This window comes from Malaclemys terrapin, chromosome 3 (genome assembly GCF_027887155.1).
Source record: "Malaclemys terrapin pileata isolate rMalTer1 chromosome 3, rMalTer1.hap1, whole genome shotgun sequence".
NCBI lineage: Eukaryota > Metazoa > Chordata > Testudines > Emydidae > Malaclemys > Malaclemys terrapin.
Genome location: NC_071507.1, coordinates 202,700,581 through 202,726,899, shown reverse-complemented (window position 1 = coordinate 202,726,899; position 26,319 = coordinate 202,700,581). Strand labels below are relative to the sequence as shown.

Sequence of the window (26,319 nt, the reverse complement as noted above, 5' to 3'; positions counted from 1 at the left end):
CAAGTGCCTCATGGCCTCACCCCATGAGAGGCTCTGCGCAAATACAGCATGGAAGGGAAAACAAGTCTCTGCGTGAATTTCCTGTAGTGTAAATACATTCTCTGAGCTGTGAAGGGTAATACAAGTACTTGGCATGTGAATAATGCCTTTTCAGCTGGAGGTCAGCAAGCACCTCACAGTGGTGAGTCTCATTAACCCCTTTCCAGATGTGGAAACTAAGGGAAAGAGGCCCCATTTTTAAAGGTATTCAGGGGCCTAAAGATGTGGGTTGGTGCCCAGGGGGCTTTTCAAGAGTGCGTAAGGGCTTGTCTACATGTAAAACGCTGCAGCAGCACAGCGGACTTTCTCCTGCCGGCATAAGTAATCCATCTCCCTGAGAAGAGGTAGCTAGCTCGATGGAAGAATGAGTCAGCTGACCTAGCATTGGCTACGTGGGGACTTTTAGTCCAGCTTCACTACACTGTTCAGGGGGGTGGATTTTTTACATGTGACTCCAATGTGGGTAACTGGACCTAATTTTCTAGTGTAGACCAGGTGTAAGTGACTTGCCCCAGGCTTACTTAGCTGGAAATAAAATCCAAAAGGGCTTGTCTCCCAGCGATCTTCTTCATCCACTGGACTAGAGCCCTGGTGGGTTTCACTGTCATGAACATCACCCAGTCCCACATTCAGTGGTGGTGTAAATGAAGTGGGAGCTGGTCATACTCTACCTAGAAGCAGAAAAGGAGCGTAGCTTGTACCGCTTGCCTGCTCTTGGGAGTGTGGGAAACACATGACACTGACACCCATTTGGCACGTCACCTGCTATAGGTGAGAGCAGCTTTGCTGAGCTCAGGGGGAGGGATGACCGTATACACCAGGTCTGAATTTGTGCTTAAGAACGTCAAGACGGATGCAGCCCCAATCAAAGTGTGGGGCTCATGCAACGCTGCCTTGTACCGGCACTTAACAGTTGTGCAAAGCGGGTGTACACATCACCAGACCAGAGGGGGGAGGACAGTTTACTTGTTAAAGCACATGCCTAGGAGTTGGGAAACCTGGGTTCAAGTCCCTGTTCTGTCTCAGACTCCCCCTGTGACTTTGTGCACATCACTTGGAGGATCTGGGCCTAAGGTATTTAGGCTCCTAACTCCCATTGACTTCAATGATCTGGACCTTAGTCTTGCTGGGTCTCCCTCCCCCAGCCCTGGCCACTCTCAAAGGGTGGGGTGGTGAGGTGCTTATGAACTCTGCAGTACCTAAAATGGGGTTACATATACTTCGCACAGGTGTAAAGCAGTAGAGCAGGGCCCCAGCCCTCAGATCACTTCTCCAGGCTCCAGCCACTTGTTTTCCCATCTCCAAAAGGCCCAGCAACCGTTACAGAGCTTTGGCTTTTTCCGTCTGCTCTTTCTTCCCAAATCTAGCCTCCACCAGTTCACCCTTGGGAAGAAGGAAAGGTTTCCTCTGAGACCAAGGTTCATACCCCAGACTCAGGCAGTAGGATGGCTCACAAGGGCTGGGAAGAGCTGCTCAAGAACATTTGTTCCTGCACAGTGCCCACATTGCAGGCTGCAGGGGCCTTGGAGAGCCTTGGTCACATTGTCCTAGTCCCACCACCTTGGTAGTCCCCAGCACTTTCTACAGCTATCTCCATTGAAAAGAGCCTGTAAAGCCGCTGGGAACAAGGAGGGACTAATGTAGCTCCCTCTCAAATTGGCTGCTGTGAAGAAAGGGAAACAAGAATCAGCCACTACCAAGGAACATCTAGGGGGGAAACGAATAGAGTAGCATGATCTAGGGACTAAGGGGAGCAGAAGATGAGATGGCTGGGCAGTGGATGCCAGTGAGCAAGAACATATGGCTAAGGGACAAGGAGGAGAAGGGGAACAGGCCCCACAGAAGCATGAGCAGGGGAGCGAGAGGAATAAAAGAATGGAGAGCAGTTAATATTTCCAAGCAAGGCAAAACACTCATTGCATTGGAGACTGTTAAATGAATTAGAGACATCACATGTCAAAGTAATCGCATTAGATGCCATAGGGATACGATGGCACCAGGCATGTTCAGAAGAAAAGGTTCCTTAAGGTTTAGTCCCGCCCCCCTTGGAAAAGTTTGAGCCCCTGTACTATGCAACTCAAAACACACTCAGGTACAGACTGACTGCACAGGTCTCCCTCCGTGCCAGGGGAAAGGCCCTTGCTGCTGTCCGCTCGGCAGTACTAGCAACACTGCAAACAGCCTCTGCTACCTCTGTTGCCTATGGGTATGTCTACAGTGCAGAAGTGTAGACACTCAGGCTTAGGCTAGGACCCTGTGAAGTGGGAGGGTCCCAGAGCTTAGGCTGCCAACTTTCTACGCCGCAATTAAACAGCCCCTTAGCCCAAGTCAGCAGGCTCGGGCCAGCCCCAGGTGACTAACTGCAGTGTAGACATACCCAAAGAGACACCAGCAGCATTTTTATCATGCTAGTGGTCTGACCTCTATGTTCCATCTGTTGGCATGCAAGGGCCTGCGTGCTCCTCTCTGAGGGCTGTCTGAGATCCTGAAAGATCAGGGTATCTGCACTTTCCTTTAAGTGACAACCCTAGCTTCCCTCTAGTAGGTTAAAGAGCCCTGTAGATTAAGTGAGGGAGAAGAGTGCAATTTGACTGCTGGTTTTCCTGCCTCTGTTGCTACCTCAAGAACTGTGCTGACTGAGTCACAGAAAAATGCAAATACAAGACAATAAATGGTTTGTTGTTCGATAGCATTACTCCCACCTCATGTATGGCTGCTCCTGGACTCCTCGGCCCATAGTACCTTTCATTACTTATACCATGAATATAAACACCAAGGAGAGAGCAAAATTATGTAGTGTCACACAAAGAGAAAGAGGAAGGAATTAAAGCTATGGGGGCAAACTTGTTGCCATTAACTTGTGGAAGGGTCTGTGTGAAGTGGATGAAGCTTTGTTTGAGTCATTTACAATTAGACAAAACAGAAATCAGGCTCCAGGGAACACTCAAACTGGCTGAGGATGTTTGAGCAGTCGACTAGAGGATCTCATATGCAGTTCTAATACTGACAGTTTCTGAAAACTAATTTCTCTGAAACAGAAGGTCAGTAAGTTCCTTTTCTGATGACTCTTGCCACAGGCAATACGTTAGTAATTATCTGTGATCATTGTTAATCAACCAGGCTTCAGCAGGCACCCAGTCCCTCTATTCTCTGTAATTAATACATTACACATTCTAGTTTAATAATGGTTACTTCAAGCTAGAGAAGGTTTTTGCGAAGTTAAAACTAAAAATCCTTTGGAAATAATGTTCATTTGTAGTATCTGTACAGGATCAGTGTAATCTGTGCCCAGAGACATGGGGCTGCAGAGGGTCACAGATGTAGATTTGAAGGCACCTCTTTCCTATAAGATATGGTTAGGTGGACAGGCTATTTCATTCTCACAAGAGGAAGAGAAAGATCCACCCCAACCTCTCTCTCACCACAGATATGCTCCTGCATGATCTGCAGAAATAAAATGGTATTTGCTTGTGTCAAAGCCACACACACACACAATCTGCACACCTGGTCAGAGGCAGAGGCCCCTGTAGCAGCAGAGGGAGCAGTCGTGGCACGGCACCAGGCAAAGAAAGAAACTGCCTTTCACCATTCTAAAAGTGATGGAGGGTGCCAACTGTCACAAACAAAGATTTTCAGACAGGGATCTAGTTAGAAGCTGTACATTATGCAACAGCAACCTGGAGGAATTTTCTGCAACAATCTGCTCAGTTCTTTCATAAATCTTCATGAGATTCCCCCCAAAAATTAACTCTGAACATCAGGGGCATAGTCTTCCACTCAGAAATGATGCAGTTGTAATAAAATAAATCTCAGCCAATGTGCCATAGAACTTCAGGTTGCAATTTAAAGCGATGGTCAGGTTACCTTTGGCCTCCTAAACTATTTTCAGGAGTTATAAGCAACTAGAACAAACCAAAATAACTAAAGCATTTCCCTGCAGCATTTGCAACTCGAACACTGCAGCACTGGGCTGGGGTTTTTCACCTTCCTCTGCAGCGTGTTGAGGACTTCAATAGCTCAGACATGGGTCAGGGGTTTGTTACAGGAGTGGGTGGGTGAGATTCTGTGGCCTGCGTTGTGCAGCAGGTCAGACTAGATGATCATAGTGGTCCCTTCTGACCTTAAAGTCTATGATTCTATGGTACATGAGAAGTGGGAAGAAAAATTCCCTAGTCAAATATCCCTCATCAGCCTTGAGTGAAATAATTGCCAACCGCCATAGTGAAAAGTAAATTAGATTTTTAAGATTATTGCACTTTTAATCATGAGGCATATTTAGTAACAAGTGAAAAAGTGAAAGTGCCATTATAATAATGAATTTGAAAAAGGAAGCCAAACGTCTCATCTAAACCAGGACACAAAGAAAGGAGCTCAATAGGGGAATGCAGGGAAAAGTCAGGTTTTCACAGCTATTGTCAGTTTTAATTTTTTTCTGAAGGTTTTTTTATTATTATTAATGCATTGGTGATTTAATTACAGTTATATTAACACCAACGTGTGCACGCTTGATTTAAATTTAATTGATGTTGGAAGTAACCAAATGTTATTACAGGATGGTGGTTCAGTATCCCCCTTGGAGGATCTTCAAGCTTCTCTACACAGTGGTTTAGTCCACACCAGAGGGATGTAAATTCTAGTGCACACAAAAGTTTACTGTAGTGCGGACCAATGCACAGTGCAGGCAGGGCCATAGTCCACCTCACAGAGGGTAAGTGCTCGTCGCAGAATCCACTACCACAGTTGGCACTAACTGCTAACACAAGCCTGACCTATGCAGCAGGAACACTTCACCTGTACGGAGCCCTACGGAAGTCAGGGAGGCTGTCCTGCACGAATCCAGCTGCCGAATTGGAGACTTCGTTGATAATCTCAGCATGAGGCCTAGAACTAAACGGGCCGTTTGCAAAGCAACCTAGAGGAAGCTTACACCTACTCTGCACCGTCTGATACCAGCTGGAGGATACAGGGAAGATCGCAGGCCCCGGGGCCGCTTCCCTGACAGCTTTCACCAGGGCTGGGGTTTGTTAGACTTTTGTAAAGTTTACCTGACAACTCTGAAAGTCTTTTCGGTTTCCCATTCCAGTGGAGAGGGATTTCCGGTGTCCATCTGCTGTCCAGTCTGGTGAAGTATTATGGAGCCATGGTAGCAACTATGTTAATCTGTCAGCAACCCTTTCGCAACATGCCAGAGGAGAGGAGCTCAGCTCTAGAAGGATATGCGGAGACCAGGCATCCAAAGGCCGCTCAAGAAGACAGTGTTCTCAGTACTATGAACTGGTTTAGCTATTCCTCAGGCATTTTCCTGAACTCTGCTGCAGTCCAGTCTAAAAAGCATTTACACAGTAGCAACGTCCCAGGGAGCTTTGCAGCGATCAGAAGGCACAGTAAGTGCATTTGATCTGGGGACAGGGCGTCGCCTGCTTATGCTGTTTGATCCAGACTTTCTGCTGCTCTTCTGAAGGAACTGAAGGCTTTGTGCAGAGCCATGTGGCGAAACAAGTTTGAATGAGCTGCTGTCTTCTCCACCAGAGAGTCAGAAACATCCCCTGCTTCAGAGAGAAACCACCAAATCAGTGTAGCTGAAAGGAACTCAGTATTACCCCTAACATAAAGCTCCTTGCTTCTGATTTCTCTCTTCCCCACCTCTGTACATGTTGGGACTCCCATCTGGTTTCATCTGTTATCCTCCCTTCCCCCTCTGTTCCCCCTTCCTTACTCTCTCCACTCCCTGTCTCCCCTGACAAGCAGCTGCTCCGAGTGTGTGTCTCTCCCAGCACTGGAGAGGAAATGGCTCCAGGCCCATTTTTTCCTGGCATTGAGACAGCCTGGGTAGGGTTGCCACCTTTCTAATTGCTGGTAACTGGACACCTGAGGCCCCGCCCCTGCTCCGCCTCTTCCCCCCCCCAAGGACCCGCCCATCACATGCTCCTCTCCCCATCGCTGGCAGGAGCCTGCCTGCAGGTCGAAGGCAGCCCCACCGGAGCAGGATCTTTAATGACATGATACCTCCCCATGCCCCACGATAACTGGACTTTGGTTCGAGTGCCATTTAGGTTGCCAGGTCCCCTTTTTGACCGGACTTTCCAGTCGGAAACCGGGCACCTGGCAACCCTAAATGGCACCCGGACACAGAAGCCAAAAATTGGACCGTCCGGATAAAACCTAGATGGGTGGCAACCCTAGTGACGGCTCAGGGTTTGCAAACGTGAGGGAAGTGCCAGGGGAGCAGCTTATCTTTCAGACACCGGTGCCCAGAACTGTAGTATCTGAACTTGCTGAGCAAAGGCTACACGCAGGGGTAGGCAACCTATGGCACACGTGGTCCAGGGGGGTTCTGCATTTTAATTTAATTTTAAATGAAGTTTCTTAAACATTTTAAAAACCTTTACTTTACATACAATAGTTTAGTTCTATATTATAGACTTATAGAAAGAGACCGTCTAAAAACGTTAAAACGTATTACTGGCACACAAACCCTTAAATTAGAGTCACTAAATGAAGACTCGGCACACCACTTCTGAAAGGTTGCTGACCCCTGGACTACAGCTTCATTTGCAGAGAGCTGAATGTGGGGGGAGAAGGGAAGAAACAGCTCCAGGAGCATCAGACTCCCGCTTCCCCTCTACCACTTACAGCACCAGAGACAGACTGACGGTGGTGTTCCACCTGCAGAGCTGGGCCTCAGTTCCACGCCAGCTCTGCTGTTTGGCCAATGGGGCCTCCAGACAACTAGCAACTGGCTAAGATTAGCTCGAGTTGCTCCTCTCCCCAGAGCTCTATCTAGAGTCCTAGCCCCCCATTCAGCCGGCTCAGCTGCAGGGTCCTTCTGCAAGATCATTGCTGGGGCAATATTAAAGCGGCACAAAGCCTCGCATTAACCCACTAACCCTTGCGGCACCCACAGGAGGTAAGTGTTGCTACAAAGCAGAGATAGGGAGCAGGGGCCACAAACTGGCTGCTTTTTAACCATGAAGGCTTTTGCCTATTCCTTGTACGTAAACCTGCAGAACAGGGACATTCTAGGAAAGAATCCACAGAAAGCAGAATCAGAGTCAACAGGCTGCCAGACAGTGCAAACCACATAACTGCTTTGGAGCAAGAGGAACTCCTCGATTTCTTAGACCAACCCCTATCATTTATGGCAGCCCATCACAAACCGATGGGGAGACTGTACTATGACACACACTATCATTTGACTATAAAACGTTTATATCATTGCAAATTTGGATAAGAGATGGTCCTTGCCTCAAAGGCTTTACAATATCAGGAGAGGGTGGCCTGCGGTCCGGTATCATCTCATGATCCCCCTGCATTCACCTGTCAGTCTGTTTATATCCATCTGTTTTCTCTGTCGTATACTTGGACCGTAAGCTCTTTGGGGGCAGGGACTGTCTCTGTGCTGTGCCTGTACAGCCCCTAGCACAACAAGGTCCTGGTCCAAGATTGATCGATCGATCGTACATACCTACGTACATACAATCTATCTTATGGAGGAGGAAGGACAGATTTCCTGAAGAAGTGGGGGAGGACAGGCAGACCATTCCCAGGCACAAGCTTTCTGTCACTACAGTTCATATTATCCCTTTATGTTTCAGGTGAAAGCCATAACCACACTGCCCGTCTCTCCTTATGCCACCACCTGCTTTCTAATATACTGTACAGGCCAGTGCCTTCAAACCACACAGTATCAAATCTTATTCACAATGAAAGCTCTTCCTCCCACAGAGAGACGTTTCCCAATCCCAAGGATTTCGTAAAAGTGTGGAGAGAAATCATGGGATAATCTTTGCTCCAATGGATTATAAATGGGATACTTGAGCAAACTGTAACTCTGGCTGAGTGCGCACACTTCGGAATTCATTAGGAGCCCCTCTATCCTCCAAACTTTCCTGTTTCAGGGGACTGAGTTGTAACGTGACAGGGGCCTCAACTGTTCGAATACAGGTTGATCTGGCCTGCGTGCTTGGCACAGAGCTTTATATATTCCTGTGGGGACCAGAGCAACATGTGGCAGATTCTCCGTCATGGGCAATTCATAAATCAAGACTGGATGTTTTTCTAAAAACATCTGCTTTAGTTCAAGCAGGAATTAATTCAGGGAAGTTCTCTGGCCTGTGTTACACAGGAGATCAGACTACATGGCCAAAACGGTCCCTTCTGGCCTTATAATCTATGACTATTAGAATTTTTCTGCTATTTGAATTTATTCAAGGTAACAAATTAACATGCATCTTTCTGAGATTATTTGTATGTCCACTCCTGCACATTCTCTCATTCCAGTCCTGGTTCCCCATACACCTCAGACCCAGCAACGCCCCTAACGATCCAGAACCATCTTACAACCTGGCTAAGATGGGAGCCGTAGCAAGTCTGTAAAATGTTTATAAGCTTGAGGCCACCACCTCTTCGGAGCAAAGTTCCAGCTACATAGGGATCACGTGGCCTGCTTTTCCACAGGGCTCAAGAAATAAAGTAAGCTGCTCATTTCTCTCTTGTCCTGAAGTTCAAATAGTGAACAGTAATAATATGACCCCAAACAGACTATGAAAACCCCAATGCAGATTGTTTTGCTCTGATCTTGCTCCCATACAAATGCTCTCTGACTGGACACAGATGTTCTTATTTTACCTTTACATGTAATAGTGGCCTCAGTTGGAAGACTACGGGTGAGATCCCCATAAACCAGCTTCGCTCTGAATGGAAAGGTCTTGCTTTCTGTTTCCACATCATAATTAAAGAACAATACATTATGCAACGAGTTTCTCTGCAAGGTTCCTTCGAGAAAGGCTGAATAATGGTCCTGTAGGGATGAAGACAAATAAAGCACTAAACTATGAGAGGGACTCATTCAGAGAGTGGGGCTGGGATTTCTCCCATTTTGCTAAATCTTAAACGCACTTAGGTCTGACAGATTTAAGGTTGGAAACATGTTGTACGTACCACAAACAAAAGCCTCACAGTAAAAACGTCAGAGCTGGCACACATTTTTATTTCAAGTCAGGAAACCTGAAGTTTAGACTACACAAAACATCTTAAATCTACTGCACCCTGTATCCTGACACATGGAACATCATCCCCGTAACAGATGAAGATCGTGGCATTTGTATTCAGGAGACAGACTGAACATGGTGGACTGTGATTTTAACTGACTGGTTAATAGCAGAGGGCATTTGCTGATAAAAAGATATGAAGATGTTGCCATACTGAGTATAGAGGGCAGGTGGGAGGAGGAGAGGAACATGTCTGTTCTGTGTACAAAAGGAAAGAGGGAAAATATTAGAGAATCGGGACAGTTTGGAGAAGGGGCTATGGAGAGATTAGTGCCCACCATGTAATGGGTGGACGCTTAGCTGGCAGAATACGAGACAGTACGCCGGGGATACATGGCTTGTACTGGAAATCTAGAAGAGGTACAAGTTTGAGTCTCTTAGGGATATAGATGGACTGTGTGTTGGATATGGGGTGGAACAGAGTAAAAGTTGTTTGTGGAATCTTAACTCCAAGTTTCCTGACTTGCACATGTCTATTTTTCTAAAGCCAATGAGTTCTGGTTTTTAAAAGGGGTGTATTTCCAAACCGAACTCCATGTTAATGAAGTTTTTTGCTTAGAGAATTACCTTATTCTAAAAACAAAATGTATATATTTTAGTGACGCATGCTAACACATTTAAGACATATTTCCATCGGTCTTCAAGTGAGTTCATATTTCATGCTATAATTAGCAATGCAACACCTAAAACTGGAACCTTGAGTGCTCCTCTGTAGGACCTACGGCGTAACAGCTTCCTGTGCAGATTCTGACAAACAATTCTCTGCACAATTTTCATTGCATAAAAATACCATGCAAGCTCTGATGCCCACAAGCTTTTAGGATATTTACAGCCTAACACAGTTTCTAAGATTTAAACAAAAGAGATTATTGTGTGTGTTTAACTCCCCACCACCATGCATACCTGGAATGCAAAACTTGCTTAACATACGTCTTCAAAGAGCTTAAATGTTAACTTATTAACCCTCTTAACACCCTGTCATGTTCTGCATTTTACTGATGTGGAAACCTAAGTAGAATGGTTTAACGACCTACTCAAGTGCATACCCAATGACTGTCACAACTGGAATTAGAACTCACAGATCCCTGGTTCTCAAGCCACACAATCTTGTGTCCTTCCTACCTCATATTTACTGTAACTTCACCCACTCCCCCAAATATATGTGGCTAGAGAACCCTCCCATATCATTTATCTTCCTTTAGGTACATACAAGGATCAAGAATAGATTAATGTGGTTGTTGGGGCCATCGGTACCTGTAACTGATCTGCCTGGTATTTCCGTCCAGCATAAGCATTCAGGTGATCAGACAACATAGCCAGGAAGCATTTGATGTCGGTCTGCAAGTACTTCTTGGCTATTTGCTCCAAGGGGATGAAGATGGGGACAGAGTGGTGACGAATCTGGACTGGTTGCTGTATGAGGAGGTCCAGGTAGTAGGAGTCCAGGTAGGTGCCTTCATAAGCAGTGCTGATGCAGAAACAGACTCCTTGTTTGGTCAATTTCCCACTAATCCCTTGGGTACAAAAAGAGGTCTTTATTCAGCACCATTCTAGAACACTATTGTAAGGACGCTTTGCCAAGGGGGCATGGATGGCTAACTGTGTTGTTCTACATATGGAACACACTACATACATTTAGTCATTAGACAGGGCTCCTGAGGGCTTGTCTATACTTACCGCGCTGGTTCGGCGGCAGGCAATCGAACTTCTGGGTTCGATTTATCGCGTCTTGTCTGGACGCGATAAATCGAACCCAGAAGTGCTCGCCGTCGACTCCGGTAATCTTGCTTGGCGCGAGGAGTATGCGGAGTCGACGGGGGAGCCTGTAAGTTCGAACTAAGGTACGTCGACTTCAGCTACGTTATTCACATAGCTGAAGTTGCGTACCTTAGTTCGAATTGGGGGGTTAGTGTAGACCAGGCCTAAGAGGATTAAAGATTCGGAAGAATTAAGAGGCATGAACCCTGGCATCATTTTTTATAACCCTCCCCTCAATCTTCTAGTAGGTTCAGGATTTTGTGACCAGTACTCTAGGTTCCCAACTACTTCCACTGTTTCTGTGCTGGGTCCTGGTATGTTTCTGCTCACCTTCCACACAGGTGCATGCACTCTAGCCTGCTACGGAGCTTGGACTACTCCAAACCAGTTTTACCATCACGAGAAGCCCAAACTCAATGTTGACTTAAAGAACGTACAATTGAGTAGAGGAAGGCAGCATGCTCTGCCTGGCATAGCCAAGGTCCAAGAGTCATTAAACTGATACAGTCGTCCAAAAAGGTTGGGAAACGCTCCCCTAATCAGCTCATCTGCATCGTGGCAAGATTGGTTTAATTACATTTCAATTAGAGAAACTGGAAATTGTGGTGAAAGGGATGCACATGAAAGAAGTAACCTGAACAGGCTCAGAGACATTAGAAACAGTATCCTGCTCTTAGGGAAGGCTCAGCCAATGAGAATTTGTTCTGAACCGAGTGTTAACCCAGTATCCTGGACGACTCTAGTGGCGGATGGAGAATCCGAGGAGACAGACAAAAGGGAATCAACCCTAGATGAATTAATCTCCTTCAAACTCCATTATTTTTCCTAGCACCTCAACACTCTTAATGACTTATTTAAGAGCACAATAGAAGCACTTTTAATAGAAAACAATCAGCTAGATATCAAGTTCATCTTTCAAAATGAGAACCCTCTAAAACCAGTGGCTGGGATCAAGGACACCTACCAGCCCCACATACAGGCACTAGTCAGAGCTTGCACAGCTCTCAGGGCTTTACCTGTCAGACGAAAGGCTTGCAGCATGGCCTTGACATTTTCCACTTTCCATTTTAGAAGAGCTTGCCCTCCGGTCTCCGCTGCTTGGACGGGCTCCACATTACTGCCGGTGGCTCCTTCCTGCCTGATGAGCTATAAAAGACAAGCAGCTCAGAGGTCACTGAAACAGCAAGTATTTACTGGAGGAAGGGTGGCCCAGGCTGCTGCTGGGGAGTTGCTCTGATCAGAGCAGGGCAAGACAGATTGCTTGGAATCCTGTTTTGTGACAGGAGAAGAAAAATGTTCCAGGATAGGGGCACAACAGTTTCTTTGTAAGTAACGGGGCATGGCAGTGCTGCACCTCCTCTGTGAACTGGACTTCAGTCTTGAGTTTTCTCAAGCCAGCACCATGAAGTTATTTAAAAAAAAAATGTGAAGGGAAAGAATAGCAGCTAGTTGTATTAGAGAAATAATATAAAGACGTCAGTCACACAGTCTGGAAGGACAGAAGCCGGTCTGGGACCTTCTGCCACTTGTACGTAACAAGCATCTAATTCTTACCCCAACTTGCTGCAGGTTCACTTTGGTCAGGAGCTCATCTCTTCGGAGTCTCAGCTCCTGGATTCTTGCTCTCAGCCTGACCAAATTCTCCTGCTGCCGTTGAGTTTCTTCTTGCTTCAGTGCTAGTTTCCGTGCATGAGCTTCTAGCTTTTCCAGATGGGACAGGACCCCTCCAGGAAAGGAGCAAACAGATAAATCCAGTCCGCAATTATTTATTTATATTTAGCCTGGGCAGGATTTAAAAATCTATAGATGTCAGTTACTTCAGCTGACACACTGAAATCAACAACAAAAAATGGTGGCACCAGCCCTGGGGACATACAGGGAGTCCTCTGTAGCCCCGCTGTCTCCACCCAGCTCCTTCACTCCCATGACAGCATGGCCTCAGGTCTGGTGAAACCCAATCCCTGCAGGGACAAGGTGCAGTGAAGGCTGTGGTCCAAGCCCAGCGGAGCAGAGATCCCTGGCCAGGACTGCGATGAAGAGGTAAAGCCCCCAGCTATTGCGGGAGGCCACCCCACTGCTGAATGGCTCCAACCCCGGACAGGAGCCATTCAGCAACAGAATGGCCTCCCTCATGGCTGGGGGCTCGTCCTCCTCCTTGTAGTCCTGGCCGGTGGCCTCTGTTCCACTGGGCCAGAACTGCAGCCTTCTTTGCGCCACGGTGTCTTGGACCTCTCAGCAGCCCCCCATCAGTGCTACCCTAGCCCTACTCCCCCACCTTAATTTCCAGCAAATGTTTAAAAAACAAAAGTGATACTAATTGATGATAAAAATCTTAAAAATAAAAATCTCTATTAACTGTCAAAATTGGGGGAGGGGTTGGATTCTGCCAAGAATATTTATATTATAGTAGCACCCAGACCATGCTAGGCACTATACTGATACACGAAGAGAGACCCTAATCACTACATACTTACATAGGTTAGGGGAAAGAGAAATAACCTACAGTTAAGGGGCTTTTTGGTCTTTATATATAATCATATATCTATATATATGATTGAGTCCTAATCGTCCCTTGATGTAGTTTCTTGAGGCAATGTAGGCTAGTGCAGTGGTTTTTCTGGCAACTCAGTTCAAGAAAACTGTTGATGCCCGTGACCCAATGGAACTGGGGATGAGGGGTTTGAGGGTGTGGGAGGGGCTCAGGGCTGGGGCAGAGGGTTGAGGTGCGGGGGTGAGGGCTGCAGGCTGGGGCCAGGAATGAGGGGCTCTGGGCTGGGGGTGCAGGCTCTGGAGTGGGGCCAGGGATGAGGGGCTTGGGTTGCAGGAGGGGGCTCAGGCTGGGGTGCAGGAGGGGGTCAAGGCTCTGGATGCAGGCTCTGGGGTGGGGCCAGGGATGAGGAGTTTGGGGTAGAGGAAGGGGCTCAGGCAGGGGACTGGGGCCTGGGGTTACCTTGGCCAGCTCCCAGTCAGCAGTGCAGCAGGAGTGCTAAGGCAGACTTCCTGCCTTTCCTGGCACTGCGGCCATGCTGCGCCCCGGAAGCAGCTAGCAGCATGTCTGGCTCCTAGGTGGAGGTGCACGCAAGCGGCTCCATACAGCTCTCACCCGCCGGATCTGCTGCTGGCCGCTTCAGAACAGGTAGGGACTAGCCTGCCTGAGCTGGGCAGCAGCGCCAACGGGACTTTTAACGGCCCAGTCAGCAGTGCTGACCAGAGCTGCCACGACTCAGTACTGGGTTGCGACCCACAACTTGAAAACCACTGGGCTAGTGGACTGAACTGGACCTCAGGAAACACAGGCTCCCAGATCTACTGGATGCCTTTGGACAAGTCACTTTCACACCTGTCTCAGCTCTCCTACCTGTAAAATAGGAATAATGATCTTTACCTCCTTTGCAAAGTACTTGGAGATCTCCAGATGAAGAGTGCTACACAAGAGCTAGATTTTATTATTATAGCAAAAATGGATCTCAAGGAGTGATTTTGAATGAGGAGAGTATGGAGAGCACTTTACACTTAAGACCCATAGTTTCTGCAGGTCATCGCTCCACATTAAAGGTGAAGGCAGCTGCGGTTTGTTCTCTAGCAACTTACCATCTCTCAGGTAAGCAGTCGCCTCTTCCATTGTCACGTCTAGTTCTTAGGCCATGGCAAGAGTGCTTGGTGTGGAATGAAGGCTCTTTGTGGTAGGTACTTGCCCCAAGGAATTACGCCACAAAGGAACTAGGGGTTTTGCCACCGCAAGCTTATTTGTGCTGAAAAGAAGAGATCACTCTTTTACACTCTAGGGTTATCTACTGAAAGAATTAGGTAATACAATGATTCCAGCCCATGAAAATCCCTGCACCTGGGGCTTTTCTGTGGCCGGGACCAAGGATGCCTCTCCCAGGGCATTGGGTATGGGTGCGGACTGTAAGGCACTAGCAGGAGCACAGAGACCCTGTCTCCAAGTTGATTTCTGAAGGTGCACATGGTATAAAACAACGTTAATCTATTTTCATGAGGTGTCCCATTGACTCTTCCTGCTGCTCAGACAAGGAAGGGTTAGGGGGAGGCATATGCAGAGAAGCCACTTTCACAAACACCTGGTGCAGGAAAATGCCTCAGAGCAGCCTTCACTGGAGTGATCTTGTTAAAGCAAGTGGGCGTTGGACCCTGGTGAAGATGAGGACACAGGACTCCTGGGTTCTGATCTCTGCCCTGGGGGACCCTGGTTCTATTCCTTGTTCAGGGAGGGGCTCTGGTGTTGGGGCAGGGGAACAGGACTCCTGGGTTGTGGTGGCTGGGGGGGGCGGGGGTCAGGACTCCTGGGAAGAGGGGCTCTAGTGTTGGGGGGGGGGGCTGGGACTCCTGGGTTCTGGCTGGGGGGGGGGGGGGGGCAGGACTCCTGGGAGAAGGGGCTCTGGTGTTGGTGGGGGAGGGACAGGACTCCTGGGGGGAGGGGCTCTGGTGTTGGTGGGGGAGGGACAGGACTCCTGGGTTCTGGCTGGGGGGGGGGGGGCAGGACTCCTGGGGTCTGGCGGGGGAGGGCGGGGCTCGGGTGCTGGTGGGGGAGGGGCAGGACTCCTGGGGTCTGGCTGGGGGGGGGGGGCAGGACTCCTGGGGTCTGGCTGGGGGGGGAGGGGTAGCAGGACTCCTGGGGTCTGGCTGGGGGGGGAGGGGTAGCAGGACTCCTGGGGTCTGGCTGGGGGGGTGGGGGGCAGGACTCCTGGGGGAGGGGCTCTGGTGTTGGTGGGCGGGGCTGGGACTCCTGGGGTCTGGCAGGGGGGGGGGAGAAGAGCAGGACTCCTGGGGGGAGGGGCTCTGGTGTTGGTGGGGGAGGGACAGGACTCCTGGGGTCCGGCGGGGGGAGGGGGAGGAGAGAAGAGCAGGACTCCTGGGGGGAGGGGCTCTGGTGTTGGTGGGCGGGGCTGGGACTCCTGGGGTCTGGCTGGGGGGGGGAGAGAAGAGCAGGACTCCTGGGGGGAGGGGCTCTGGTGTTGGTGGGGGAGGGGCAGGACTCCTGGGGTCTGGCTGGGGGAGGGGGGGGAAGAGAGAAGAGCAGGACTCCGGGGGGAGGGGCTCTGGTGTTGGTGGGGGAGGGGCAGGACTCCTGGGGTCTGGCTGGGGGAGGGGGGGGAAGAGAGAAGAGCAGGACTCCTGGGGGGAGGGGCTCTAGCGGCCGGACTCCCGGTGGGCGGCGGGGACCGAACCCGGGCCGGGCCCCGCTCTGGGGACGGGGACACCGGCGCTGACCCTCCTACAGCGGCCTCAGGACTCACCCGCGAGCACCATGGAAACCAGCTACGGGTCCCGCGCTCAAACCTCCCGCGCACCGACTCCAGCGGAAATACGTCACGAGACGCCCTGTATTGTCTTTCCCAGCATACCCCGCGGCACGCTTGTCCGAGAATGAGGCGGAGACGCCCAGGCCAGGGTTTATTTCCGGCATGCCCGCGGTCTCGTTCCCCAGTTACCGTACGACAAGATGGCGGCGCCCGCGTTGCTGTCTCACCATAGCGTACGTGTTGAGTGAGTCCGTACTGGAAGATGGCGCTGAGCAAACCCTTTTCCCGGCATGCTCCGCGTAACCGTCATCCCGCTTCCGTACGATAAGATGGCGGCGCCTGACTTATTTTCCCAGCATGCCGTGCGTGATGATGCCGTACTGCAAGGTGGCCGTGAGTGTGACCCTTTCCCGGCATGCTCCGCGCCTCTCCGTCCCGGACGTGTCCGTACACTAAGATGGCATCGCCCGGCAGTAGCTCAGCGCGCGCGCTGGTGCAGTACGTGGTGCTGCGGGGCGACCTGCAGCGGGAGCCGCTCTCGTGGCCGCTGGGGGCCCTGGTGGCGCAGGCCTGCCACGCGGCCCTGGCGGTGGTGCATGCGTACTACGGGCAGGCGGACACCGGGGCCTACCTGGCTGAGGGGGGCAGCATGAGGACCGTGGTGCTGGAGGTGAGCGGGGCCGGCGGCGGGGTCCGTGGGACGCGATATGGCCCGCGGGCGTTGGGGCCGGGCGGAAGCGGCTGGCAGGGGGAGCGGGGGAGGGGCCTGGGCAGAGCAGGGTGCCAGCAGTGCCCCTAGTGGGGAGAAGGAGAAGTGGGGGTAAGGGGCCCATGGTGGGGAGTGGGGCTGAGGCCCAGGCCTATGGGGAGAGGGGTCCCAAGAGGCATGAGGACCACACGTGTGGGAGATGGCGGGGGGCAGGTTGGTGCAGAGCTGGGCGCTCTGGGTATAACGCAGGGGGAGGGAACAGCCCCTGGGGGGCCTGGCTTCATCTAGCGCCAAGCAGTAGGTCCGTGCTGCATTTCTCATTCCTCGAGGTGAGGGCAAAGCCTGGGACGGGGCTAGGGCTGCTCCCCGGGTGTGTGTTCCGGGCACTGAAGCCATGGCCTGTCGGAAGGAAGAGGTGCCAGCCTTGACTGTCTGTGAAGGGAACCAGGAAAATGTCCTGCAGAGCATCCTGGCATGGATACAGGTGCCCACATAGGTCCATGGCTCCGCAAAGCATCCGGCTTTACTTCCAGCACTGCCAAAGCACAGGACATGTGGCAGCCCGTGCTTTAGGAACGGCAGATAGCAGGTAGGGCTGCAGAAAAGTAGGTCAAGCAGAGCAAAACCAGAGCATCTGGTCACCCTGCAGGTTCTAGTTTGATCCAAACGCTCAGTTGCTCATGGAGACAAAGGTTCCAGCAAATGATGCTCCAGAATTCAAATGACTGGTGGAGTCTACAAGTCCCATCTGTCAATTGGATTAAAGAAACTCCATTGGCATAAAGAGAGAAGTAATTGTCAGGACAGTTAAATCTGATACAGTCAAGTATCTGTCCAGTGGGGCAGTGCAGGACTGGAATTTCTATACCATCTGCTGGGTATTGTTTTCACTTCTAAACTGTGAGATGAGGGCGTGGCAGATTGCGACACCTTAGAAAGCTGTCTATCCGACACTTCAGCATACAATGCTTTCCCTCGGTCTGAACGTTCAGAATACAAGTAACAAATCCCCACCACAAGTCATTAGCAGGTTGCCTGAGTTATTGAAATAGTTTTGTTGTCCGGCAATAGTTGAAGGCTGCTGTTTATGGAGGGGAGGAATAGCTCAGAGGGTTGAGCATTGGCCTGCTAAACCCAGGGTTGTGAGTTCAATCCTTGAGGATTTCCCACTTGGGGATCTGGGGCAAAATCAGTACTTGGTCCTGCTAAGGAAGGCAGGGGGCTGGACTCGATGACCTTTCAAGGTCCCTTCCAGTTCTAGGAGATGGGATATCTCCATTATTATTAATTATTATTATTATACTTCTCAAACAACTTGCACATGAGTGGCCTTGCAGTGTAGATAGAATGTGGCATTGTGGAACACATATCCCATCTCAAATCTAAGTAGTCCTACTAAACCTCCCTCCTGGCTCTTGGCCTATTCATATGTATGAGCATAACATGAATACTTCAGGGGGAAATTACCTAGTCTTTAGCAATCTTTGCCTCTACCAAAGGCAGTGTGGTCAGTGGCTATAGCATGGGATTGAGAGTCAGAAAATCTGGGATCTGTTACGCCAGCTCCACCATACATTTCCTGTGTGACCTTTCTCTACTTCAGGGGTAGGCAACGTATGGCACGTGTGCTGAAGGTGGCACGTGAGCTGATTTTCAGTGGCACTCACACTGCCCGACTACTGGCCACTGGTCCAGGGGGCTCTACATTTTAATTTAATTTTAAATGAAGCTTCTTAAACATTTTAAAAATCTTATTTACTTTACATACAACAATAGTTCAGTTCTATATTCTAGACTTATAAAAACAGACCTTCTAAAAACATTAAACTGTATCACTGGCATGCGAAACCTTAAATTAGAGTGAATAAATGAAGACTCAGCCCCGCACTTCTGAAAGGTTGCCGACCCCTGCTCTACTTCATTTCCTCATCTGTAAAATGAGGATAATGATGAAAAGTGCTGTCTGATGGCAAGATTTTATTGTTTACCTCGTAGTAGAAGTGGAATACCTGTCTGTGCTATTCTTGGCATTAGCTAGTGGTATCAGTCCCTCATTCCATATAAACTAGCCTCATACAGAAGAAAAGCATAGTGGTGAGGCTGAGTCACAACTATTAAAAACTATCCTTCCCTGTTGTTCCTACAGTCTGTTGTAATAAGTCCTCATCTCTTCCCCCTAACATGTCTATTTCAGCAGCTGCAATTGCTGCTAGAACTGAGGGTTGGTTTGCCTATTGGCAGTGAAAGATCAGTAGGTGGCAATAGTTCTTTTTAAAACTAACTTGTTGCAGCTTTGAGGCACTTCTTTGGGAACTGTCTGCATTGGGAGTTGGTTTTGTTCTGCAGTTCTGTCTGTGTTCTGGTATAGCCCAACTGAAGTAATGCATGGGGGAAGTTCATTGTTCAGGCTGCAGTTGTGTGTGTGTGTAGCATCTCTAAAATTGCTCCTGTTGGTACCTGTCTGGCTTCAGGTCTTGGTTTTCATACTCTCTGCTGAAAGGGCACGCTGATATTTTGTTAGCCTTGAGTTATGAGATGGTCTGATGTCACAGTAAGACTTTTCCAATGTTCTAGAGAAAATGCCAGCCCAGCACTGTGCAGCCAACCTAAAATGAAAAACCAGCCCTTGAGAGCTATCCTACAATGATATGGTACCATCTACTACTTTGCAAGCAGCCAGGAAAATGAAACCTAGCCCCAAAGAATGTCCACTCTAAACTAGATGGATAATGCAAGGAAGAGGCCACAAATCAGGGAGGGAAACCAGGAGATATACTGTAAAGGAACCAGCAGCAAGGTTTGGCAAGAGCCTGGATGTGTGGAGAGAGGTACTGAGGATGCAAATCTGGGTGACCAAGAGGAGGTTTGAGTACTCAACTGTGTGAGAGTGAGATGGGAGAAAAAGGGCTGAGAGGGAAGAATGGCAGCTCAGGTTTGATAGAATACTGACATCGGGTGGGTGATGTTGCGGAGGCAGGGGCGAGGGTAAGGGAGGAATTTCCCATGAAACAGCTTTGTATTCCGCATCCAAGGGGTTATCACACATGGATGTGAGTGGTGTTAAACTGCTCCCTTGCAGTGCCCTCCCCGGTAACATCTGACCTCACCGCCATAAGTTCCTTTTACAGAAAGGCAAATGCAGATGGAAAAACTGCTCACAAGCTTGAAAATGCCAGAGGTCATTTAGAGGGAAGAGAATTGAAGGATTCCATGCCCCATCTGTTGGGTTGACTTGTCACTTCCATGAAAAAAGTAGATCAGCGTGGTGCTGTGTGGTGGCAGCCTCCTACGCTAACCATCTGATGTGTGGTGTGAGCACCCAGGAAGGAATCTGCTTCTGTACCCGTCGCGTGCAGGAGCTAAACGTCCCTCTACATGGACAGACTGCCAGATGGGATATCTCCATTCATTATAGTTCATCAGACTGAAGAAGGTGGTGGGGAAGAAAAGTAGCAACCTTTATATACACCCTTGAACAATGTGATACTCAAAGCACCTGAGATGTTTAGTGAGCAGCTATGCAAGGGAGTTGTGGTGGCCCACAGCGTGTGGAGCTTGTAGGTCCTGGGTGCCCATTTCTGCTCATCGCTCCCCATTTCTGAATATGTTGGGCACTTGAATAAGCATCTCCATTTACACCTCTACCTGGCTGTCCTCGGGAGCCAAAAAATCTTACTGTGTTATAGGTGAAACCGCGTTATAGCGAACTTGCTTTGATCCAGCGGAGTGCGCAGCCCCCCCCCCCCCCCCCCGGAGCACTGCTTTACCGCGTTATAGCTGAATTCTTGTTATAGTGGGTCGTGTTATATCAGGGTAGAGGTGTATATTGTGCTAATAGTGTGGTATCCAGGTGCCCATCCAATACATGTTGATTGGATTAGTTAGAGTAGTTATCAGTGGTTCAGAGTCATGCTGGAAGGGCATATAGAGTGGGGTCCCGCAGGGATCAGTTCTGGGTCTGGTTCTGTTCAATATCTTCATCAATGATTTAGATAATGACATACAGTTTGAGGATGATACCAAGCTGGGAGGGGTTGCAATTGCTTTGGAGGATAGGATTAATAAGGAATTCAATAAGGACAAATGCAAAGTACTCCACTTAGGAAGAAACAATCACTTGCACACATACAAAATGGGAAATGACTGTCTAGGAAGGAGTACAGCAGAAAGAAAGCAAACATCATTCTGGATATATTAGCGGGAATGTTGTAAGCAAGACACGAGAAATACAGTAACTCCTCACTTAATGTTGTAGTTATGTTCCTGAAAAATGCTACTTTAAGTGAAACAATGTTAAACGAATCCAATTTTCCCGTAAGATTTAATGTAAATGTGGGGGGTTAGGTTCCAAGGAGATTTTTTTGGGTGCAGACAAAAGGCATTATATACTGTACAGTACTGTAGTGTGGTGGGGTGCCCCTCGCTTACCCCTGTGGCTCAGGGTGGGGGGGCGGGGTCTGGGAGGGAGTTAGGGCGCGGGAGGGCGCTCAGGGTGGGGGGTGGGGTCTGGGAGGGAGTTAGGGCGCGGGAGGGCGCTCAGGGTGGGGTGCGGGGTCTGGGAGGGAGTTAGGGCGCGGGAGGGCACTCAGGGTGGGGGTGTGGGAGGAGGCTCAGGGCTGGGGCAGGCAGGAGGTGCAGAGCACTTACCTGGGGCAGCTCCTGTTTGATGCAGGGGGTGTGCAGGTGGCTCTGCACAGCATGGCACGGCCCCCATGGCCGCAATTCTGGGAGCTGCTCCTCCCCCCCCCCCCCCCCCAGCAGGGCCACCTGGAACACAGGGGCTTTAGGGGCTGCAGGACCCTGGCCTGCAGCTCTAAAGCCCCTTTCAGAATACGGCCCTGTGAGCACGGGCCGGAGGACTCAGGAGGAGCAGGGGCTGAAGGGGAAAGCACCGCTTCTCTCCAGCCGCTGGCTGCGCGGCTGCCCCTGCTCCTCTTGAGTCCTCCGGCCCGTGCTCACAGGGCTGCATTCCAAAAGGGGCTTTAGAGACGCAGCCCAGGGCCCTGCAGCCCCTAAAGCCCCTGCGTTCCGGGTGGCCCTGCCTGCAGGGGGGTGGGGGAGGAAGCTTCCCCGTTCACTCCCTCCCTCCCAGAAAGTCCTAAGTGCCACCAAACAGCTGTTTGGCGGCGGGGGAAGCGCTGGGAGGGAGGGAGGGAAGGGGAGGAGGCAGAGAAGAGGAACTTGTGCAATGCTCCCTTGTAAAGTCAGCCAAACGACGTTATAAGGGAGCATTGCACAACTTTAAACGAGTATGTTCCCTAATGGAGCAGCGACGTAGCTTTGAAACAATGTTAAGCAGAAGGACATTAAGTGAGGAGTTACTGTAATTCTTCTGCGATGACTAGGCCTCAACTGGAGTATTGTGTCCAATTCTGGGCACCACATTTCAGGAAGGATGTAGACAAATTGGAGACAGTCCAGAGAAGAGCAACAAAAAAGATTAAAGATCTAGAAAGCATGACCTATTAGGGAAGATTGGAAAAATTGGGTTTGTTTAGTCTGGAAAAGAAAAGACCGAGGGGACATACTTTTTCAAGTATGTTAAAGGTTGTTACAAGGACGAGGAAGAGAAATTGCTTTTCTTAACCTCTGAGGATTGGACAAAAAGCATTGGGCTTAAATTGCAGCGAGGGAGGTTTAGGTTGGACATTAGGAAAAACTTCCTAACTGTCAGGGTGGTTAAACACTGGAATAAATTGCCTAGGGAGGTTGTGAAATCTCCATCATTGGAGATTTTTAAGAGCAGGTTAGACCAACACCTGTCAGGAATGGTCTAGATAATTAGTCCTGCCAGAAGTGTAGGGGACTGGACTAGATGACCTCTCGGTCCTTTCCAGTTCTATGATTCTATGATTGTCTAATAAATCCTCCATCAAAGTCCATGCCCACCAGTCCCCTGGAAGAGAGCTCCTAACCCCACTCCAGATGCAATCAAAATTCACCTCCATTGAAGCATCTGATCCCATTTAAAGCCCATACTTGGGGCTTGTCTATGCTACTAAATGTTTTTTAATAGCTAGACTGGCAGCGCCCCCTAGTGTAGATGCAGTGTAATCTGACAGGAGGAGGTTTTTCTGCTAAACCACTGCTCTGAACAGTATGAGCTATACCATCAGAAGCACTCTTCTGTTGGCTCAGTTGCATATACATCAGGGGATTTGCTGGGATGGCTATGACCGCTAGGGGTGCATGATTATTTCGTAGTATAGATTAAACCTTAGATTCGGAGCTTTTTAGGACACCGACTGAGAGATCTGCAAAGTGCTATGCACTCCCCAGCATGTTATATTACTAATCACCTGTGCCCTGTGGTGACACTTTTCCCAGTAATTGTCCATCGCTGCTCCTTGAATCACAGGAAAGCAGATTCTGCCAATCACTCCTGGTATTTTTTGGTGGTAGGATTTCTCTCCCATAGGCAGAATTGCAGACTTGAGTTACCCTCAAGAATTGGACTTATTTTGGACAAATATATAAAATGGAGGCCTTGCCTCCATTAAGGAACGCTAGGTACTTATGGCAGGGTTACCACTATGTCCTGGCTAACTTTGTGTGAGTCCCTTTGAAGTTTCACGGGCAGAGTTATTCTTTTTCTCTTCCTAAAAAGCTGTGAAGTGTTCTGCCCCAGCAACGATGGCTACATTCCATCCCAGAACTGGCTGCATGTCAGTTGCATGCGGGTGGTAATTCTCTCTAGATTTTTGCACACGCAGTTGAAGTGCTTTGAGATCCTTCTGATACTGTGTAACTGGAAAGTGGTGTTAGAATTGTCTGCGTGTGTGGGGAGGAGCAGTATGGAGGTGGAAGTTCTGCCTTTACTGCTGGCTTCCCATGGCAATCTCACGTTGAGCTCACAGTGAATTTTTCACCCCCTCCCCTTGTTCTCTAGGCCCTGGATGAGGGTGCCTTGACGACGCTAGCTGAGACTCTGAAGCAACACAACATCGATCACAAAGTGTGGATAGAGCAACCAGAGAACATAGCTACTTGCATCGCACTCAGACCCTACTCCAAGGAGGAAGTGCACCAACATCTGAAGAAGTTCAAATTGCTCAAATGACCTTTACCCTGGCTTCTCGTTATAGATCCCTCACCTTCATAGTGTCGTACAGACTTAACCAGAACATGTAGCTTTCTTGGGTGCGTCTGGCTGTAAAAATGATAGATATATATGGAGACAATAAAGCTGCATGTGTCCTAAAAGCATCATTTTAAGATGCATCTGCTGAAAAACCATATAACGCTTTTCCTGCATGTTGCTGTTAAAGCCAATGCTCTTCAATGGAGATGATGAAACACTCATGTCTTTCACTTCCATGGAAAGGGATTTTGGTGGAATGTATGAATGCAGCTTATTCCAGAATAAATATTCACTTATCAGCCTTGAGCCATCAAAATTGCAGTGAGCAAAGATGGAAAAGATCTAAGGGGACACTTAGTCTGTGTCCCAGCCACAGTGGGCTTTTTCCCTGCAACAAACTCACTAGGTTGTGTCAATTCTCATTTTTAGATGTCTCCAGAAATCCACTGCATCCAGGGGGAAATTATTCCTTAGACCAACAGGTTTTGCTTTCTAGGGCAGAAGTTTTCTCAGACATTCAGCCTAAATTTCACCCCATTACTCCCATCTCTGGTGCTGAATTCTTCTCCTGCCATGGCCCATAGAGAATAGGTAGTAGCGAGATGTCCTTTAGTTTCTTTCAGTCCTGCTGGAACGGTTTTAGTTCTGTCTTCCTTTAAGTCAGCTCCTCCAGGCCTCTCCTCTTCCTTGTTGCGTCTCTCTGAGCTCTCTCCAGTTTGGGTCTTCCAAATAATGAGGCACTCGTGCAGTCAGCCCTCTAACAGCTGGGGTGATGTCTCTGCACATGCAGCCCAAAATCATAGCTACCGTATTGCATAACAGGCCTGCAGTTACACACAGGTTTGCAATCTGTGGTACTCTATCGTGCTGTAGGTCTCAACACTACCGCTGCCTTGCTTTCTCCCTTCCATTGCCTCCCTGTGAAGCAGAAGAATTGTCTGCAGCTGTTTGATAGTTACCCAGAGTTTGTTTGTGGGGAGCAGCTCTTGTTAAGTGCTATAGGGCAGCTCTCTACTGGCAGTATTATGTAACTAGCCACAACCTATAATTTGGGTCCTGAGATAAGATCCAGCTGCCTGTATGGCACTGCGTATTGTTCGCTTACTTCCCCATAATATAGCTGCCAATGGAGGGGGGTGCGGACAGCACTACTTACAAGGATTTGAAATGAGCAAATGCTAAGAAAGTGGCATCGCAGAATGAAATCAAGAAAGGGGAAAATGTGGGTTGAACACAAGGAAAAGCTCCTGGAGCTTTGAAGCCCCGATGACTTAATCTCTCTTGTGCAGGTTGGAAGGAACATTCCTGCATCAGTCACAAGGGGTGGAGGGGATGAGCTCACTGGTCTCTTCCGTCTCTGATTTCTGTCTGAGGGATCATAACTGTCAAATAGCTGCTCTGTGACACTGTCAGCTCCGCTGCTACTCAGCCTTGGTGGCTTTTCTTAGCCTCTTTCTATGTGCAGTGAGCACCCAACAACCAGGCTTCTCCCCTTTTACCCTTGTTTTAACTGCTGCAGCTCTGCATCCAGCAGAAGCCCTGATATCGTTTTCCCCTAAGCAAAAGACAGGGGAAAGCTTAAAACTCTGTTCTTGTAACATAAGGAACGAGTAAATACAAGTGGCGAGAGGAGGGAAGGAGAGCTGTTACTGACGATACAGCTTTGCCCTCTGAGACAACTGTTCAACGCTCCCAGTGTTAAGCACGAATGCGTTTTGCATTAGGCCTCATTTCTGGTGATTTCTTATGCCACATGGTTGCAGGGTCTAATGGGGAGTTTTAAATAAACCTAAGTGTCTTGGTTCAAGCCAAGCATTTAGCTTGTGTGACCCCAAGGGGTTAATATGATAGGGACAGAAATGGTTAGTGATGCTCTTCAAAGAGGGGGTTAGTGAAGGTATTTTTTTTTGATAGGATTTAGATTATTCCCCATGTGTTGTTACAAAGCCAGCCACACTGGGCTAATGGCCCAGAGCTAGAACGGGAAACAGACGGATCTAAAAGCACTGTCCAAGCTACAAGAAGTAAGATGCTAGCACTGCTGGCGAGAGAGAGCCCCACTCCCTCAACCCCTCTCCATATGTGACCCCATGCAGCGTAGTTCCTGATAGAAAAGGCTTGACTTTGTTTTCATAAACCAGGTTAGTTCTTTATGCAGGTAAGTCTCATTTGCTCCCGTGTGGCTGTGAATTGGCAGTTCTTATTTCAATGGAACTGGGTTGAAAATAAACATGGTTTTCTTTACCAGTCTCATGTTTGCTCTGGCTTTAGCTTACTGGGTTTGCATCCTGAGCTCTGGTACTAAGAGACCCCTTGATCTGGGTTGAGGGGTTATAGATCCCAAACATCCAAGTACAGCTGCTCCTCCAGCCACCCGTGAAAGCCAGAGCAGACGTGCCCCAAGGGATCACCATTTCA

General features: G+C 49.1%; 2 protein-coding genes across 5 annotated transcripts; one reads left to right on the top strand and one right to left on the bottom strand.

Moving 5' to 3' along the window:
* Positions 1 to 24: 24 nt before the first annotated feature.
* On the bottom strand, positions 25 to 16,402 carry CENPO (centromere protein O). Of its 4 annotated transcripts, XR_008444318.1 has the most exons (8): positions 16,106 to 16,275; positions 14,439 to 14,599; positions 12,402 to 12,571; positions 11,864 to 11,993; positions 10,344 to 10,603; positions 8,668 to 8,839; positions 5,085 to 5,588; positions 25 to 1,422 (listed from the first exon to the last, which is right to left on the bottom strand). XR_008444318.1 is itself a non-coding variant. In XM_054021796.1 (7 exons), exons 2-7 carry the CDS (start codon positions 14,467 to 14,469, stop codon positions 5,461 to 5,463), a joined length of 891 nt encoding a protein of 296 aa, XP_053877771.1. In that variant the 5' UTR covers positions 14,470 to 14,599; positions 16,339 to 16,402; the 3' UTR covers positions 4,302 to 5,460. The 4 variants fall into 4 exon arrangements, 3 of the variants coding, with proteins under 3 accessions (XP_053877771.1, XP_053877772.1, XP_053877769.1); XM_054021796.1 differs by lacking the exons at positions 25 to 1,422; positions 16,106 to 16,275 and adding an exon at positions 16,339 to 16,402 and having other exon boundaries at positions 4,302 to 5,588; XM_054021797.1 differs by lacking the exon at positions 25 to 1,422 and having other exon boundaries at positions 4,302 to 5,585; positions 16,106 to 16,281.
* Positions 16,364 to 26,150, top strand: PTRHD1 (peptidyl-tRNA hydrolase domain containing 1). Its single transcript, XM_054021798.1, is given in 3 exon segments — positions 16,364 to 16,552; positions 16,555 to 16,781; positions 23,710 to 26,150. Coding segments are annotated over 3 exon segments (549 nt in total). The 5' UTR covers positions 16,364 to 16,401; the 3' UTR covers positions 23,881 to 26,150.
* The last annotated feature ends 169 nt before the right edge of the window (positions 26,151 to 26,319 follow it).

Coding starts and splice junctions, on each gene's coding strand:
- CENPO (XM_054021796.1), bottom strand. CDS start 14,469: ATGGAAGAGGCGACTGCTTACCTGAGAGATG. Junction 11,994..12,401: donor TGAACCTGCAGCAAGTTGGG/GTAAGAATTAGA, acceptor TGTCTTTTATAG/CTCATCAGGCAGGAAGGAGC. Junction 10,604..11,863: donor GCAAGCCTTTCGTCTGACAG/GTAAAGCCCTGA, acceptor TTTGTACCCAAG/GGATTAGTGGGAAATTGACC.